This window comes from Pelodiscus sinensis, chromosome 1, assembly GCF_052426305.1.
Source record: "Pelodiscus sinensis isolate ZL-2025 chromosome 1, ASM5242630v1, whole genome shotgun sequence".
Classification (NCBI taxonomy): Eukaryota; Metazoa; Chordata; order Testudines; family Trionychidae; genus Pelodiscus; species Pelodiscus sinensis.
In genome coordinates, this window is record NC_143052.1 from 294,850,996 (window position 1) to 294,864,918 (window position 13,923).

The 13,923-nt window shown below is 43.7% G+C and overlaps 1 protein-coding gene across 2 annotated transcripts in view; it reads right to left on the reverse strand.

Moving 5' to 3' along the window:
* The window catches only part of KPNA3 (karyopherin subunit alpha 3), an 81,558-nt gene that overhangs the window by 31,114 nt on the left and 36,521 nt on the right, over window positions 1–13,923 (reverse strand). For both annotated transcript variants that reach the window (XM_075919076.2, XM_075919077.2), the window contains 5 exons: window positions 8,261–8,350; window positions 7,962–7,991; window positions 7,822–7,874; window positions 7,395–7,490; window positions 2,769–2,854 (listed from right to left, as the gene is read on the reverse strand). In XM_075919076.2, the coding sequence (XP_075775191.2) occupies window positions 2,769–2,854; window positions 7,395–7,490; window positions 7,822–7,874; window positions 7,962–7,991; window positions 8,261–8,350 (355 nt within the window). The remainder of the gene's footprint in view (window positions 1–2,768; window positions 2,855–7,394; window positions 7,491–7,821; window positions 7,875–7,961; window positions 7,992–8,260; window positions 8,351–13,923) is intronic.

A 13,923-nucleotide genomic window follows, 5' to 3' on the forward strand; every position in this document is an offset into this window, starting at 1 on the left:
GAAAGCCTTGACAAAGTCCCTCACCAAAGGCTCTTGTGTAAATTACATTGTTATGGGATAAGAGGGAAGGTCCTTTCATGGATTGAGAACTGGTTAAAAGACAGGAAACAAAGGGTAGGAGTAAATGGTACATTTTCAGAATGGAGAGGGGTAACTAGTGGTGTCCCCCAAGGGTCAGTCCTAGGACCAATCCTATTCAACTTATTCATAAATGATCTAGAGAAAGGGGCAAGCAGTGAGGTAGTAAAGTTTGGGGATGATACTAAACTGGTCAAGACAGAAGCAGACTGTGAAGAACTTCAAAAAGATCTCACAAAACTAAGTGACTGGGCAACAAAATGGCAAATGAAGTTTAATGTGGATAAGTGTAAAGTAATGCACGTTGGAAAAAATAACCCCAACTATACATATAGTATGATGGAGGCTAATTTGGCTACGACAAATCAGGAAAGAGATCTTGGGAGTTATCGTGGATAGTTCTCTGAAAATGTCCACACAGTGTGCTGCATCGGTCAAAAAGGCAAATCGAATGTTAGGAATTATTAAGAAAGGGATAGAAAATAAGACACAGAATACTGCCCCTGTATAAAACTATGGTACGCCCACACCTTGAGTACTGTGTACAGATGTGGTCTCACCTCAAAAAAGATATTTTGGCTTTGGAAAGGGTTCAGAAAAGGGGAACTAAAATGATTAGGGGTTTGGAACAGGTCTCATATGAAGAGAGGCTAAAGCGACTGGGATTTTTCAGTTTGGAAAAGAGGAGACTGAGGGGGGATATGATAGAGGTATATAAAATCATGAGTGGTGTGAAGAGGGTGAATAAAGAAAAGTTATTCATTAGTTCCCATAACATAAGGACTAGAGGACACCAAATTAAATTAATGGGTAGCAGGTTTAAAACTAATAAGCGAAAGTTCTTCTTCGCACAGCGCATAGTCAACCTGTGGAACTCCTTGCCAGAGGAGGCTCTGAAGGCTAGAACTATAATAGAGTTTAAAGAGAAGCTAGATAAATTCATGGAGGTTAGGTCCATAAAAGGCTATTACACAGGGGGTAGGAATGGTGTCCCTGGCCTCTCTTTGTCAGAGGGTGGAGATGGATAGCACGAGACAACTCGCTTGATCATTGTCTTCGGTCTACCCCCTCCGGGGCACTTGGCGCTGGCCACTGTTGGCAGACAGGCTACTGGGCTAGATGGACGTTTTGTCTGACCTAGTACAGCCATTCTTATGTTCTTATCCTGTCTGGCCTTTCAGCAGCAGTTTGTGGCTAAACCACCATGTGTCAAAAATATCTAATAATAAGGCTAATACAGTTACCACGCTCTCCTCTTTGCCCCATCTTGATGCAAAAGAAATGAATATGGCTGCTGAGACACAAGCTGAAGCAGACAAGGTGGCTGGGCTCATGGGAGATAGGCAGAGAGGGGCAGCTTAGAGTTACCATTTTTACCCCTTCCTTCCCTATCTCAGGAAGGTGCAGGCCAAACTGCAGGAAAGGAATTCAAACCCTTCAATTTTCATACCCCCGCAATCTCACCTTCAGGCACATCTAATTAGCTATTCCCAGCACATCTATGACCCCTAGATTAATAAATACATTATATTTCAATTAATCTCTCCATACCAATTCCCCCCACTATGCCAATTAGCATATCTCCTCTCAAAAAATCAACTCTCCCCTTCTCCTAAAACTAAATTAATGCTGTCTTCCAAATTACACTGCATGTGTTACCTGTCCCTCTGAAAATCAATTAAATCATTCCTATTTTCACCTCTTTAAAATAATCAATTGTTACAGGTCCCCATCTCCTTTTGTGAGGATGCTATTGCCCCTCTTCTGGTGTTTTCTTCAGACTGCCAGAAGCCTTCAGCTCCTATCTCCTTCTGTGCCTAGGCTGGACCAAGCTAAAAGCATAGCCTCTTTCCTTCTACAACAGCAGCAAGACTCAAGCCCTTTGTTTCTTCACTTCCTCCCATTCTTCTTAAAAGAGCAGCAGCTCACTGGCAGTTTTGCTTCTTATTCCCCCTGTCTTTCAGAAGCGCCAGCCATTATATTTTACATTCTTCATTTTACAGCTATTGACACTCTGGTCACTTTCCCTTTCACTCCCATTAAAAATGGACACCTGGACTGAACCTACTATTGCCCTCTCCCTGACAGATATTAACTGAGCAGCATAGCCAGCCAAAATTTGGGAGAGGACATGTTCCTCTCATGCCTCTCCGTGGTCAGAAATATTCAGACATTAATTTGGCTGTGTTATATGTGTGGATTTCTTACTCTTATTATTCTGCTTAAATACACAACTTTTTATATACTTGTTTATGACACATTTCCTGGATAGCTTGAACTGTGCAACTCAGATGCAGCTGTCTGTATTCAATAGCTTTTTTAAACCTGTAACATTTATAGTATCTTTTTAAAGCAGGAAGAATTACTCACTAAGCCTTCTGGTTCTAGTCCTGAAGAGAGCGGCACTAAATTTTAGGAAATATTTTTTTCAAGAATGACAAAGAATCAACATTATCTGTGATGGTAATGAGATGACTGTTCACCCTTCCATACTCAGGCTACCATTTCCTAAAGTTAATCTCTGTTGGAAAAATACCTTAAGAGCTGCAAGCAAAAGCGCAATGGTTATGAGAAAGGTGCTAGAAATAAATTTTCATGGTTTTAATAAAAAATTCCAAACAGAAGATACTTTTCACCTTTACCCAGCAAACATCCATTTTTTCCAAAAATGAACAACTGTTAGCACTTACTTGACTGTACCACAGCTTGGGTCTGTGCAGATGTGCCCGATGCTATGTTAGTCAGTGCCCACGCAGCTTCAAATTGTAACGAAGGACTGTAAAAAAAAAATAAGTCAACCGGTCATTTGAAATCTGCTTTTTAGCCTACTGTATGGCTGTCCACTATTGATAATAGTCATGTATGTACGTAGAAATTGCAGAATTTAACACTGTGCTGTGGCAAGCATCCAAAGGACAGAATGGAAAAACAAACGATACTTGCCAAAATCTCCTTTATTACTGACCATCACTGAAAACAACCCGATTGACTGTTGCCCCCAGAACCGCGGCACCTCCCCTCATTTGCTAGATCCACACACACTGTAAATACCGCCCCACATTCTACTGACACAAATACCTCTTCTCCTAAATTCTGAGAGGGAGGAGAGAGCAGCACAGGGTGGGGGAGGGGGATCTCTGTCCCCCTCTAAAGCCTGGGGGGAGGGAAATAGCACTAGGGATTTGAGGGTTGCCAGGCATCCGGTTTTTGATCAGAACACCTGATTGAAAAGGAATCACTGGCCAGGCCTTAAAAGTCCAGTTGATGGCACAGAGAGGCTAACAGAGGCTCCCTTCCTGCCCTGGCTCCATGCAGTTTGATAGAAGCAGCCAGCATTTTCTACTGGTTCCTAGGCAGAAGGGCAGCTAGGGAAGCTCTGTGCACTGCCCTTGCCGGGAACTGCAGTCTCCAGGACCTGTGAGGCAGTGCAGCACGCACCACACAGAACTGCCTGGCCACACCTCTGCTCATGGACTGGACACACCTATGCTTCAGGAGCAGTAGGGAGCCTGCTAACCCTGCTGCACTGCCAATTGGGAGCCACCAAAGGGAAGCGCTGCCTGACCACACCCCAAATCTCTTGGCCAGGTTGGAATCCCCCCCATACCTAAACTGCCTCCCAGAGCTCACAGCACACACGCCCTCCTGCACTTCAAATCCCTTGGTCCAGAGCTCCCTCCAATGCTCCAAACCCCTCATCTCCAGCACCAACCCAAAACCTGTACCCCCAGCCAGAGTCCTCACACACACCTTGCACCTCCTGCTGTAGACCTCACTCCCTCCACATCCCAATCCCCTGCTGAGTGAAAATGGGGAAAGCAAGCAATGGGGGAGGGATTAAGTGAGTGGAAGCTGGGGGACGCAGAGGAGGTATGGGACAAGGGTGTTCATTATGTACAATTAGAAAGTTGGCAACCCTATGATTTTCACAAAATGGGGAGGGAAAGAACAGGAGATGCTGCTCCTGGGTCTGATCTGAATTTGCATGTTCTATAACACCATATGTTCCAGTGAAATGGAAGGGAAAGCTAGTGCTTCACATTCTATAAAACCAGTTATTAATCACATAGAATAACTCTGACTGGCCTGTGGAGCTGGAAAGGGTCCAACAAGAGAGTGACAAGCATGCATCATTTCCAAAACCTGCAGACATTTGTCTTACATTTCTTTCAGATCTGCAACATTCCTCTCTACCATACGCACTATTCTTATTATATTAACCAACATGTTTCTAGCCTGGGATTCCATCCAGGCCATGGCACTCCTTAGTTAGTTAGAGAAGTCCATTATCTTTCCCCAAGAGCTGAATGTGCTGCCTTTACAATGCTTGTAGCCCATGAAAGGGCCCAGAGAGCAAATACTGGAAAAATAGCCCAATTTTTTTCCAATTTCTCCCTGCCCTTTTTCAGATCGCCACGCAACTTCAATCTTAAATAGTTGGGTTTTTTTGTTTTTGGCTCAAAAAATAGGAACTTGCACATAGTTAAGCAGATATGACAATGCAGGAGAGAAAATTAACTGTCATGTGACATCTTAAATGATCATACAGACCATTTCACGTTTCAACCTAGGAACTGAAGTCTTTCAGGGCTGGTCAGCTCAATGCATTTGTCCTGTACAGTGGGGTGAGGAAACAGAAGCATACTGTCCTGAGCAGAACACCCATTATGGAATGTCCATAATCTCTTGGTGCAACAGAGTGTCTGAAAGCAAGATGCAAGTGTCTTTAGTTTTGCCATATTTTCAATGGGTATTGCGGGGTTTTGTTTTATTTCTTTTATAAGGGATAAGGGAAATTTTGATTACATTCGCTAACATGGTGTTGATGATATCACTGTCAAATATTGTTAAGTATCTAGAAAGTATTAAATACATATTATATTCATTTTTTACATTTGCATATTTCTTATTTTCAAAAAGAAGAAATCTGAAAGGAAGAAAGAAAACACAGCACAGTTTCAACTTTGACTTATTTTTAGAAATAACCATCCCTAGCTAGCTAGACTATTTGAGATCGTCTAAGATAAACATGCTCATTTATGTTCACTAAATTACAGAATAACTGGACCAAACAGCCAGGACACATAAAGCACAGTCCTGATAACTATGTGAGTAAGAAGAGTCCAAAAGATCAAGACTAAAGGTAAAAGAGGCTGTCTGATTGGTGAGATGTCATAAAAGAAAACATGTTAGCATGTGGCATGTTAGAAGATATGGCAAGGAACGGAGCATTTTGGAGAGAGAAACTCCCATGAACCCCATTTGTTGGGGTTAATGCAAAGAAAAAGTTGCAGAATAAATTTGTCCCAGGAGCATTGTAGTGCAAAAGCATCACATAACTGATCTTCTTATATCAACGATTGCCAGTAAAATGCCATCATTTCCACCAGTGAGAGCAGGGGAATATAGCTTGTTAAAGAAGCTTTGTGGATCAATTAGGAATATGAATGGATGTCTTTATTGTCCTCAAGACCACACATGTAGCATCTGACATGTGCTTAGCCAAATACACAGTAATAGTTTGGTAAAGGGTTGTGCACAGACTGTGGTTAAAGAGCGTGATGGAGGACTAGCATTTATACAAGGGAGCAGAATTAAGAGTGTAGTACAAGTTGTGATAATACTAAAATGCGTGCCTGTGGGTGGAGGAATCAAGGCTATATATTATTAGATGACTTAACTTCTCATTTCCTTGCTTTCACAGATTTGTTTTAGTTATGTTGCACAGGTAGCAACTCTAACTGCTTCTTGAAGCTTTTTGTGAAATCGCTTCTTAGATCTATTAATTCTTAATTGGAGGTGGCGTAGGAAAGGAACGGGTATTGTGGACCCAAATATTAAAAAAGCATTAAAAAAACCCAATATTTTATCCATAAGAAGCTGTGTTTAAACATTTCTATTGTACAAGAAAGTGAGAGTAAATCATGGTTTTTGATGGAAGTTTTACGTGCACCCAACCTCCATCATGCAGGTTTCTGTGTACTCAGTTCCCCATCAATCAGGTTTGTATGCATACGACATAAACTTTCAATTAGAGATGTAAAATCCCACTTAAAAAGCTAAACTGACAGTTAACCAGGATCCTGTGGGCAGGGAGCCACTCTAGACTGGCTGGGCTGAACCAGCTGGACTGCAGGCTGCTCAGGCTGGGTCAGGTGCCCCACCCCAGCTCTAGCCCAGCCACATTAGAGTGCTTTCCACCTCCGGCACAGTGGTCAGCTGAGCTGGAGTGCCTCCCTCCCACGTTGGGCAGGGGGCTGCTCCAGCCCAGCCAGGCCAACAATTAAACCCATTACCCGGAAAGCATCTCTGGTAAGGGTGATGCTTACTGGGTAATCTGTTAGCATTTTACATCTCTACTTTCAATCATAACATGAAGAGCAGCTAAAAATGACCCTAACTCCAACTTAATCTTTTAATTACTACCGCATTAGATCTCTACCCCTACTCAAATTTTGTAGATAATTTTAAAAAGAGATCAATCACAATAAAAGAATAACTATCCAGGAAAAAATATAACCCATAACCTAATATTAAAGACTCCCTACTACAAATTTATAAGACACCATACACAAATTACAGAAAAATTCAAAGGTTATAATTTAACTGTGTGAAATGTTGCACTGGTTGGAAATCTACTTTTGCAGAGAAAGGGGCATCTATAAGGACATTTTATAATGGAACTTTAATTATGAAATTGTTACCAGGCACTTCCATAATAGCTGATTTGCTGAGCAAGTCATAAGCAGAGCTTTGTGTATTCTACGATTCTGCAGCTGCAAAACTGCACTCCAGAAATCTCAGTTTGCAGTTCTAATTTATGGTTGCAGAAGTAACCTTGAAAACACCAAGTGAATGTAAACAAATGCAGTGATGCCTGCCTGAGAATGAAGATAGTCTGAAACACTATCTGAGGGTTTATGAACTGTCCCAACTTCTCAATCAGAGCCACGGATCCTTTGACTGTGGAATTTTTCTAAAGTGCCAAGAAATTTATCATATTCCTCTGAACTTGGCCCAACCAGGACTTGCCTGGAGCTGTCTTTTGCTCTCCAGGTTTTCCTACAAAGAAAAGTTAGATAGCAGCAAATGCTCCTTGTACTGTTGAGGGGAACCAGAGCTGAAGTCCACCTTGCAGCAAGAGTGAGTGGAGAGTGGAGTGTAAGCTGGTGAAACAGGCAGCCTGGGGAAGAATCAGCAACAGAGATCAATGTTGCTGTGGAATTCTGGCACCCAGTGCCACAGTATACATGGGCCATGGTCATCTTCAATCATAAAACTTGGGGAAAAGGAAGAGGAAAAAAACGAATACTTACTTATCATCCCTTTCTAGACAGTTGACCAGAATTGGTAAAATTCCAGATTTTATTAAGTCATCAATAGGCGGATTTCTGTCACTGGATAACAGTTTTCTATAAAATTAAGTAAAACAGATGAAAATAGGGATGTAAAATCCCATTTAATTAGTTAACTGGTTAACACCCCCCTACACCCCCCCCCCCGCTTCCACCATGTGCAAGAATGTCAGCCTGTATGGGCTAGGAGCCCTCTGCTGCTTCCGTCCCCAGCCCCGTGAGACTGAGGACTCCCAGCATGAACCGTTGGCACCGTGGGGGTGTAGCAGCCTTCTGCACATGGCAGGCCACAAGCGGGAGGCTGCTCCCTACCCCTTCACACCCCTAGTAAATAACATCATCAAAGAACATTTTTGTAGCCACTGTGCATATTGTTGATTTTTCTTACCTTGCAGCTTGAACAGCACTCAATTGGATCACAGGGTTATCACTTGTGGCATTCTGCAATACAAAATAATAAAATCAGTAATCCATCAAATTAGCCAAAATTGTGAATTCAAGAATCTGACGATATTAAGCTTAACATACCTGCAATATAGCTTCTAGTGTTACATTTTGCTTGAAAAGAAAGAGAGATGATTTAGCAACAAATTACTAAAATTACTTTTAGTTGAAACACTCTACATTAACATTTCTGAGCAATGGCGACCAGTGCCACTCCAAGTACTTCAGTGGAATTGTACCTGCTCAGATTTGCCCTGTCCATTTTCAGGTGATTTCAAAATTAACATAAGACTCAGACCCAAATTAATATCAGAACAAAAACGTGTTCTAGCTACTACCAAGAAAATAAATTTTTGAAGCATATTCAGAATCAAGCAACTTACTGCTTTGAAGTCAGCATCAACATCAGAGTCTTCTAAACTTTCTTCTTGAGGGACATTTCTTTTTTTCAAAAGATGTTCATCTCTTTTGTTCTAAACATATTAAAGACACTTTAATGTTTATCAATACAGACTAGTCAAACAGAGGTACTTTTTAAAAAAATGCATAAGATTATTTACATAAAGAATTTTAAACTTCAAACTGATTTTACAGTAGGACAGCTGTAAGACACTCATTCTGTTTCAAGCTAAAATAGATCTGAATCTATATATAAACATGTATCTTGTGAACAATGATAAAATACTACAATCCATTGCATAAAATAGACAGTTAACAGCTTTCAGTTAAAGTGTTGATATTTTACATGGAATTTATAGCATACATAACTTCTGACTTAACAGTCACTTAAATTAGAACTGAATAATGATCTAGTCAAATAAGACTAAAATTAGTTTGTAAATAAGACTATTACAAGCTGCTCAGATATCCTGCTTACATCTATTTTAATCTTAGGTGTAAGCAAACATGCTCCAACACACTGACACTCATAATATACACTGGTCACTGCAGCATTAACAAGGGTTTCTACTTTTAACACAGTAGCCTGCGACTTAGTGCTTTATTTAGTAACTACTCTGATAAGCTGCTCTGACTAAGCTGCATTTTCAATGTGAAAGCATCCACAAAATGATCACTGCTTGCTTAATCAGGATATGTGCCATACATTTTATATTCTAAATCTTCTACCTTTATATAGATGGAAAAAAACTCAAATATGGATTTTGACTGCCAAAAGAACATTTTTGACATTTTGAAATATTTATTCCAAGTTTGTTTATTCACCAGGAAAAAATCTCTTCCACAGAAAATGCTGTCTTTCACATTTTAGACATGGTCTATCTTTTGTTCTGTCAACTGCACTATCCATCTTCATTTTTGGTAAAATATTTAATTCTAAAAACCTTTATTCTTCATTATACAAGCCATTAACGGTAGTTTGGACGGGAAAAAGTGTCTTTCAACTGTTATAGTGACCATTATACATTAAAGTACCATTCTGTAATCTTTATATTCATCATTGTATATAATTTTGATATTTTATATAAAGCATGTCATATTAAAAGTGTTATCAGCCAAAGCCCACTATTCTGTCAAAACCCACTGTTCTGTATGCTGTATAGTTATTGAAATCTGTTGGATTTTAGGAGTCACCCGCTATTAGTTCTCTAGTGATAGCAAAGGAGGTGACCCACATCCAACTGGGCATTAAATCTCTCTCTACAAAAAAAAAAACGTTTACTCTGGCATCCCACAGACTCTCCCTCTGCCCTTAGCTGCCCTGCCTCCTCCTACCCTTGCCAGTAGTCCGGCAGTCAGGCGGAACAAACTGGTCTTCCCACTCTCTGGGGGCCGGGAACCAGGCACCCTCTCGCCTCACGGATGAGGGGCGTGGTCATGTGACCTTCCCCCTCACAGGGTGGAGGGCGGCCTCAGCTCGGCCCAACCCCCCTCCCCCTCCCCAGTGGCTGGAGGAAGAGAGCGGGGCCTGCCTCAGCTTGGCCCAGGCCCCCAGCAGCTGGGGGAAGAGGGAAGAGCAGAGGCTGGCCCAACCTCAGGAGGCCTGGCAGCCAGGGGGAAGAGACCCAGGGAAGGCTAGGACTGCCACACCTCAGTCTGGCCCTCCTCAGCAGTCAGGGGAGAGCTGGAGCTGCCTACCCCCAGAGGGGGGTTGGTGAGCGGAGCAAGTATGGGGCACCACCCCTAGTGACCCTTAATCAGCAAATGAGTTCTAAACAAGGGATTTACAATTCTGTAAGAGAGTTGCACAAGCATCACACAATGGGGATTGCTTAACTCTGTGATTCAGCAAGGTCCACCAGAACAGGTCAGGGCTAGTACTTTCCAGGCATATGAAACTGAGGGTATATACAAGGACATCATGTGAATACTTTCCCCTCCTCCATTTATGCTGAAGACAAAAAGAACACTGCAGAGACAGAGACTTTAATTGAGAAGACTGGTGCCAGGCTTAAAGGGAAAGCCTGTGTATTAAGGGCTGCAACCTGCCTGCAACATCCAGTAATGGGAGAAAAACTGTTTTGATAAATATTGCTTAGTCTAATAACGTTTAGCATTTAGACGCTGTGTTTACTTTTTATATTCTTTGATAACTAATTATGACCTTCCATATTTGACTTTTATAATTACCTATTCAAATCTATGTTTCAATAGTCAAACTTATTTTAATGTTTTATCCTTACCACTGAGTTTATCAAACGTGCTTGGGAAATCTATTCAATTTACAAAAGGAGGTGCATGTCCTTTGATGAAATAGTGAACTAATTAATAAGTTTGCATTGTTCAGGGATCCCATCTGGATATAGTGACTATGCACTTATTACCAATTTATGATGCATAAAGATAGATTTTATCAAGATGTTTTGATATTTACATTAGAAAATTTAGGTCATTTTTTCCCTCTCTTTGGTTGAAGGATTCAAGTTGAATAACTTAAGTTGTACATGAACAGAACAGCTTCCCCATTCCTCAACTGGGATGGGAAAATAACAGTACAGGCAGTCCCCGAGTTATGCGGATCCGACATAAGTCAGATCCGCAGTTACGAACGGGGTTTTTTTCGCCCCGGAAGACGGGAGCGGCGGGACGCCCAGATGTGCCCTGGTCCCACCGCCCGTGTCCTCCGGGGCGAGAAAAGCTGCTCCGCATCTCCCTGGTCTGCTGACCAGGGAGACACTGAGCAAAGCTGCGGAACACGCGGGTAGCGGGAAAGCCCAGACGCACCGCGGCTGTCTTTGCTCCCCGTCTCCCTGGTCTGCTGGTCTCCAGCAGACCAGCAGACCAGGGAGACACGGAGCAAAGCCACGGAGGACCTGGGCGGAGGGACCGCGGTGCGTCTCGGTCCGCCGCCTGCGTCTCCCTGGTCTGCGGGGGGGGGGGGGCAGCGCAGCTAGTCCCTCCCCCCCCTCCCCCCCATCAGACCAGGCTTTTCTTCGGCTTGTGGTAGAGCAGCTGGGGTGCTGCCGGTTGGTCCCGCAGCGCCGCTCTGGGCACTACTGGACCAACCCGGCAGCACCCCAGCTGCTCTGTCCCAGGCGTCCTGATTCAGCCGCTGCTGGTCAGTTTCAGCAGCGGCTGAATCAGGACGCCTGGGGCAGAGCAGCTGGGGTGCTGCTGGGTTGGTTCAGTAGCGCGGTGCTACTGGAGCAACCCAGCAGCACCCCAGCTGCTCTGCCCCAGGCGTTCCCAAGTCAGCCGCTGCTGAAACTGACCAGTGCTGGCTATAGGAAGCCCAAGGCAGAGTTGCTCTGCCCCGGGCTTCCTGGAATCAGCCGCTGATCAGTTTCAGCAGCAGCTGACTTGGGGACGCCTGGGGTTCTTAAGTTGAATCTGTATGTAAGTCGGAACTGGCGTCCAGATTCAGCCTGTTGAAACTGATCAGTGGCTGATTCCAGGAAGCCTGGGGCAGAGCAACTCTGCCTCGGGCTTCCTGTAGTCAGCCGCTGGTCAGTTTCAGCAGCAGCTGAATCTGGACGCCAGTTCCGACTTACATACAAATTCAACTTAAGAACAAACCTACAGTCCCTATCTTGTACGTAACCCGGGGACTGCCTGTATATTAAGGCTTTTCCAACCAAGGAATGAAACAAGTCCAATAACTGGAGGAAAAAAACAAACCACACCATCTTTATGCATCACAGAGGTTAAGTAAAAGGCATAAGTTTATTTTTCTCTGCAGTTATATGACACTACTGCTAGAAGATCCATATTCTACTTCAAGAACCAGGTTTGTTGTGCTTTAGAAAGAATAACTTGTATACATGCCAAACACAAGCCAGGACAGTTTTCACAAACAGACTAGCATGGTTTAATTTCTATCCAGACTATAATTCAGGGTTAAAACACCCAAATTTAGCAGTCAGAGTACATCCAGTTCAGGGGTGGGTAATAATTTTTAAAGAGGGGCCATTTCACCAATTTCTGAAGTGGCCCTGGGCCATCCCGTGCTCACTCACCCACAGACCTTGATTGGCCTGGAGAGGGTGGGGTGGGGAGGGGAGAAGCAGCATGTGAAGTCTTTGCCCCCCATTCCTCCCCTCAGTGCCTAGAGAGAACTGGCAGCTGTTTTGAACAGTTAGTGGTTCATTCTAGGTGCTGCATGCCCCTGGAGGCAAGAGGAGACTTCACATACTCCCCCACCCCCAGGCCAATCAGGGAATAGGGGGAAGAGAACATGAAGTCTTTGCCCCATGGCCCCACGCTGCAAGGGGAGCGTAGCACCTAGAGAGAACCACCAGCCATTCTGAACAGCTGGCGATTCACTCTGGTGATGCATGCCCCTAAACAGGGGGAGGGGACTTTGTGCGCTCCCCGATCCCCAGGTCTCTATTGGCCTGAGGGTGGGGGAGTGGTAGGGTGACCATAGGCCAGATCAACTGGCTTGGCAGGCCAGATCCGGCCCACAGAGGCTGTCTTGTTACCCCGGTTTAGCTTCATTGTAAGAACCATCCAGCTAGCAAAATGGTTTGCCACAGTAACTGGGCCTATAATGAGAAGCAATCAAAGGCATGACGGCTCTTGCAGTGCAGACAGGCCCTGAGTGTTTTAATTTTTTTGTGAGGTTTACTTGTGAAAAATAATAAAAATGGGTATTATGCACAAAAGCCATTTTAAGTACAAACTAAAGGAGTAAGTCCACATGAATGTTGGCATCAAACATTTCAGCACTACTCAAGCAACAGCTGCTTATGGCGCTACTCTTTGGCTGAGTTAGCCTTTGACAAAGTATTTGCTTATATAATTCTAAGCAGGTTCTAATCCTACTCCAACTGGGTGTCAGTCTTGGCAATTCTTGAGGTGTGTAAATGTGGCTTGTGTGAATCATGAGCAACATGAAAGACCTGATTTGGGAAGGCTCAGTTTCCCATGAGCTAGATCTACACTGCATTGGTTAGTCGGAAAAAGAAACAATTTGCGTATCTTTTTCTGCTTTACTGTCAAAAGAGGCTCTCTCGAAATTTTGCATGTCTACATGGCTCCAAATTTTAGGGGAAAAATGTTCTTTCGATACCTCCCTTCTTCCTCATAAAACAAGGTTTACAGGGATGGCAAAAAAGCGTGTCTGCTTTTTTAAATTTTTTTCCGAAAAAGTGGACGCGCTCCTTGGATATCTGGTATCCCAGAAAAGCACTGGAGTCTAGATGTAGCCATGCTCAGTGGCAAGAGAAGATCATTTAGGTAAGGGAATGTTGTAGCCTTCTCAGGTGCCCTTTCTCCCTACCCAGAAAAGCTTGCATAAAAATAAGATCTTGGGCAGTGGTCTAAAACTCAATTTACCTTAGGGCCAAGTGTCAGTCCTCAAATCCTGCTAGTGGGCCAGCGGGCACCCCTCTCTAGCAGAGCTTCAGGGAAAGAGGGGCTCCATGTGTTTCCCACACTCATGTCTCCCAGCCCCACCAGCATCCCCCCCATGAGATTTCTCACACACACACACACCCTGGTGCTTTCACAGGCAGCGCAGCGAGGCTAGAGTGGCCCGTCCCTGTGGCCCAGAGAGGTATTTGCTGAGCCATCCCATCTGTAGGACGGTTTGGTGCAGCTGCCCTTGTGCTTTGGGGGGCCCTGGAGTGGCTGCTCTAACCATCCA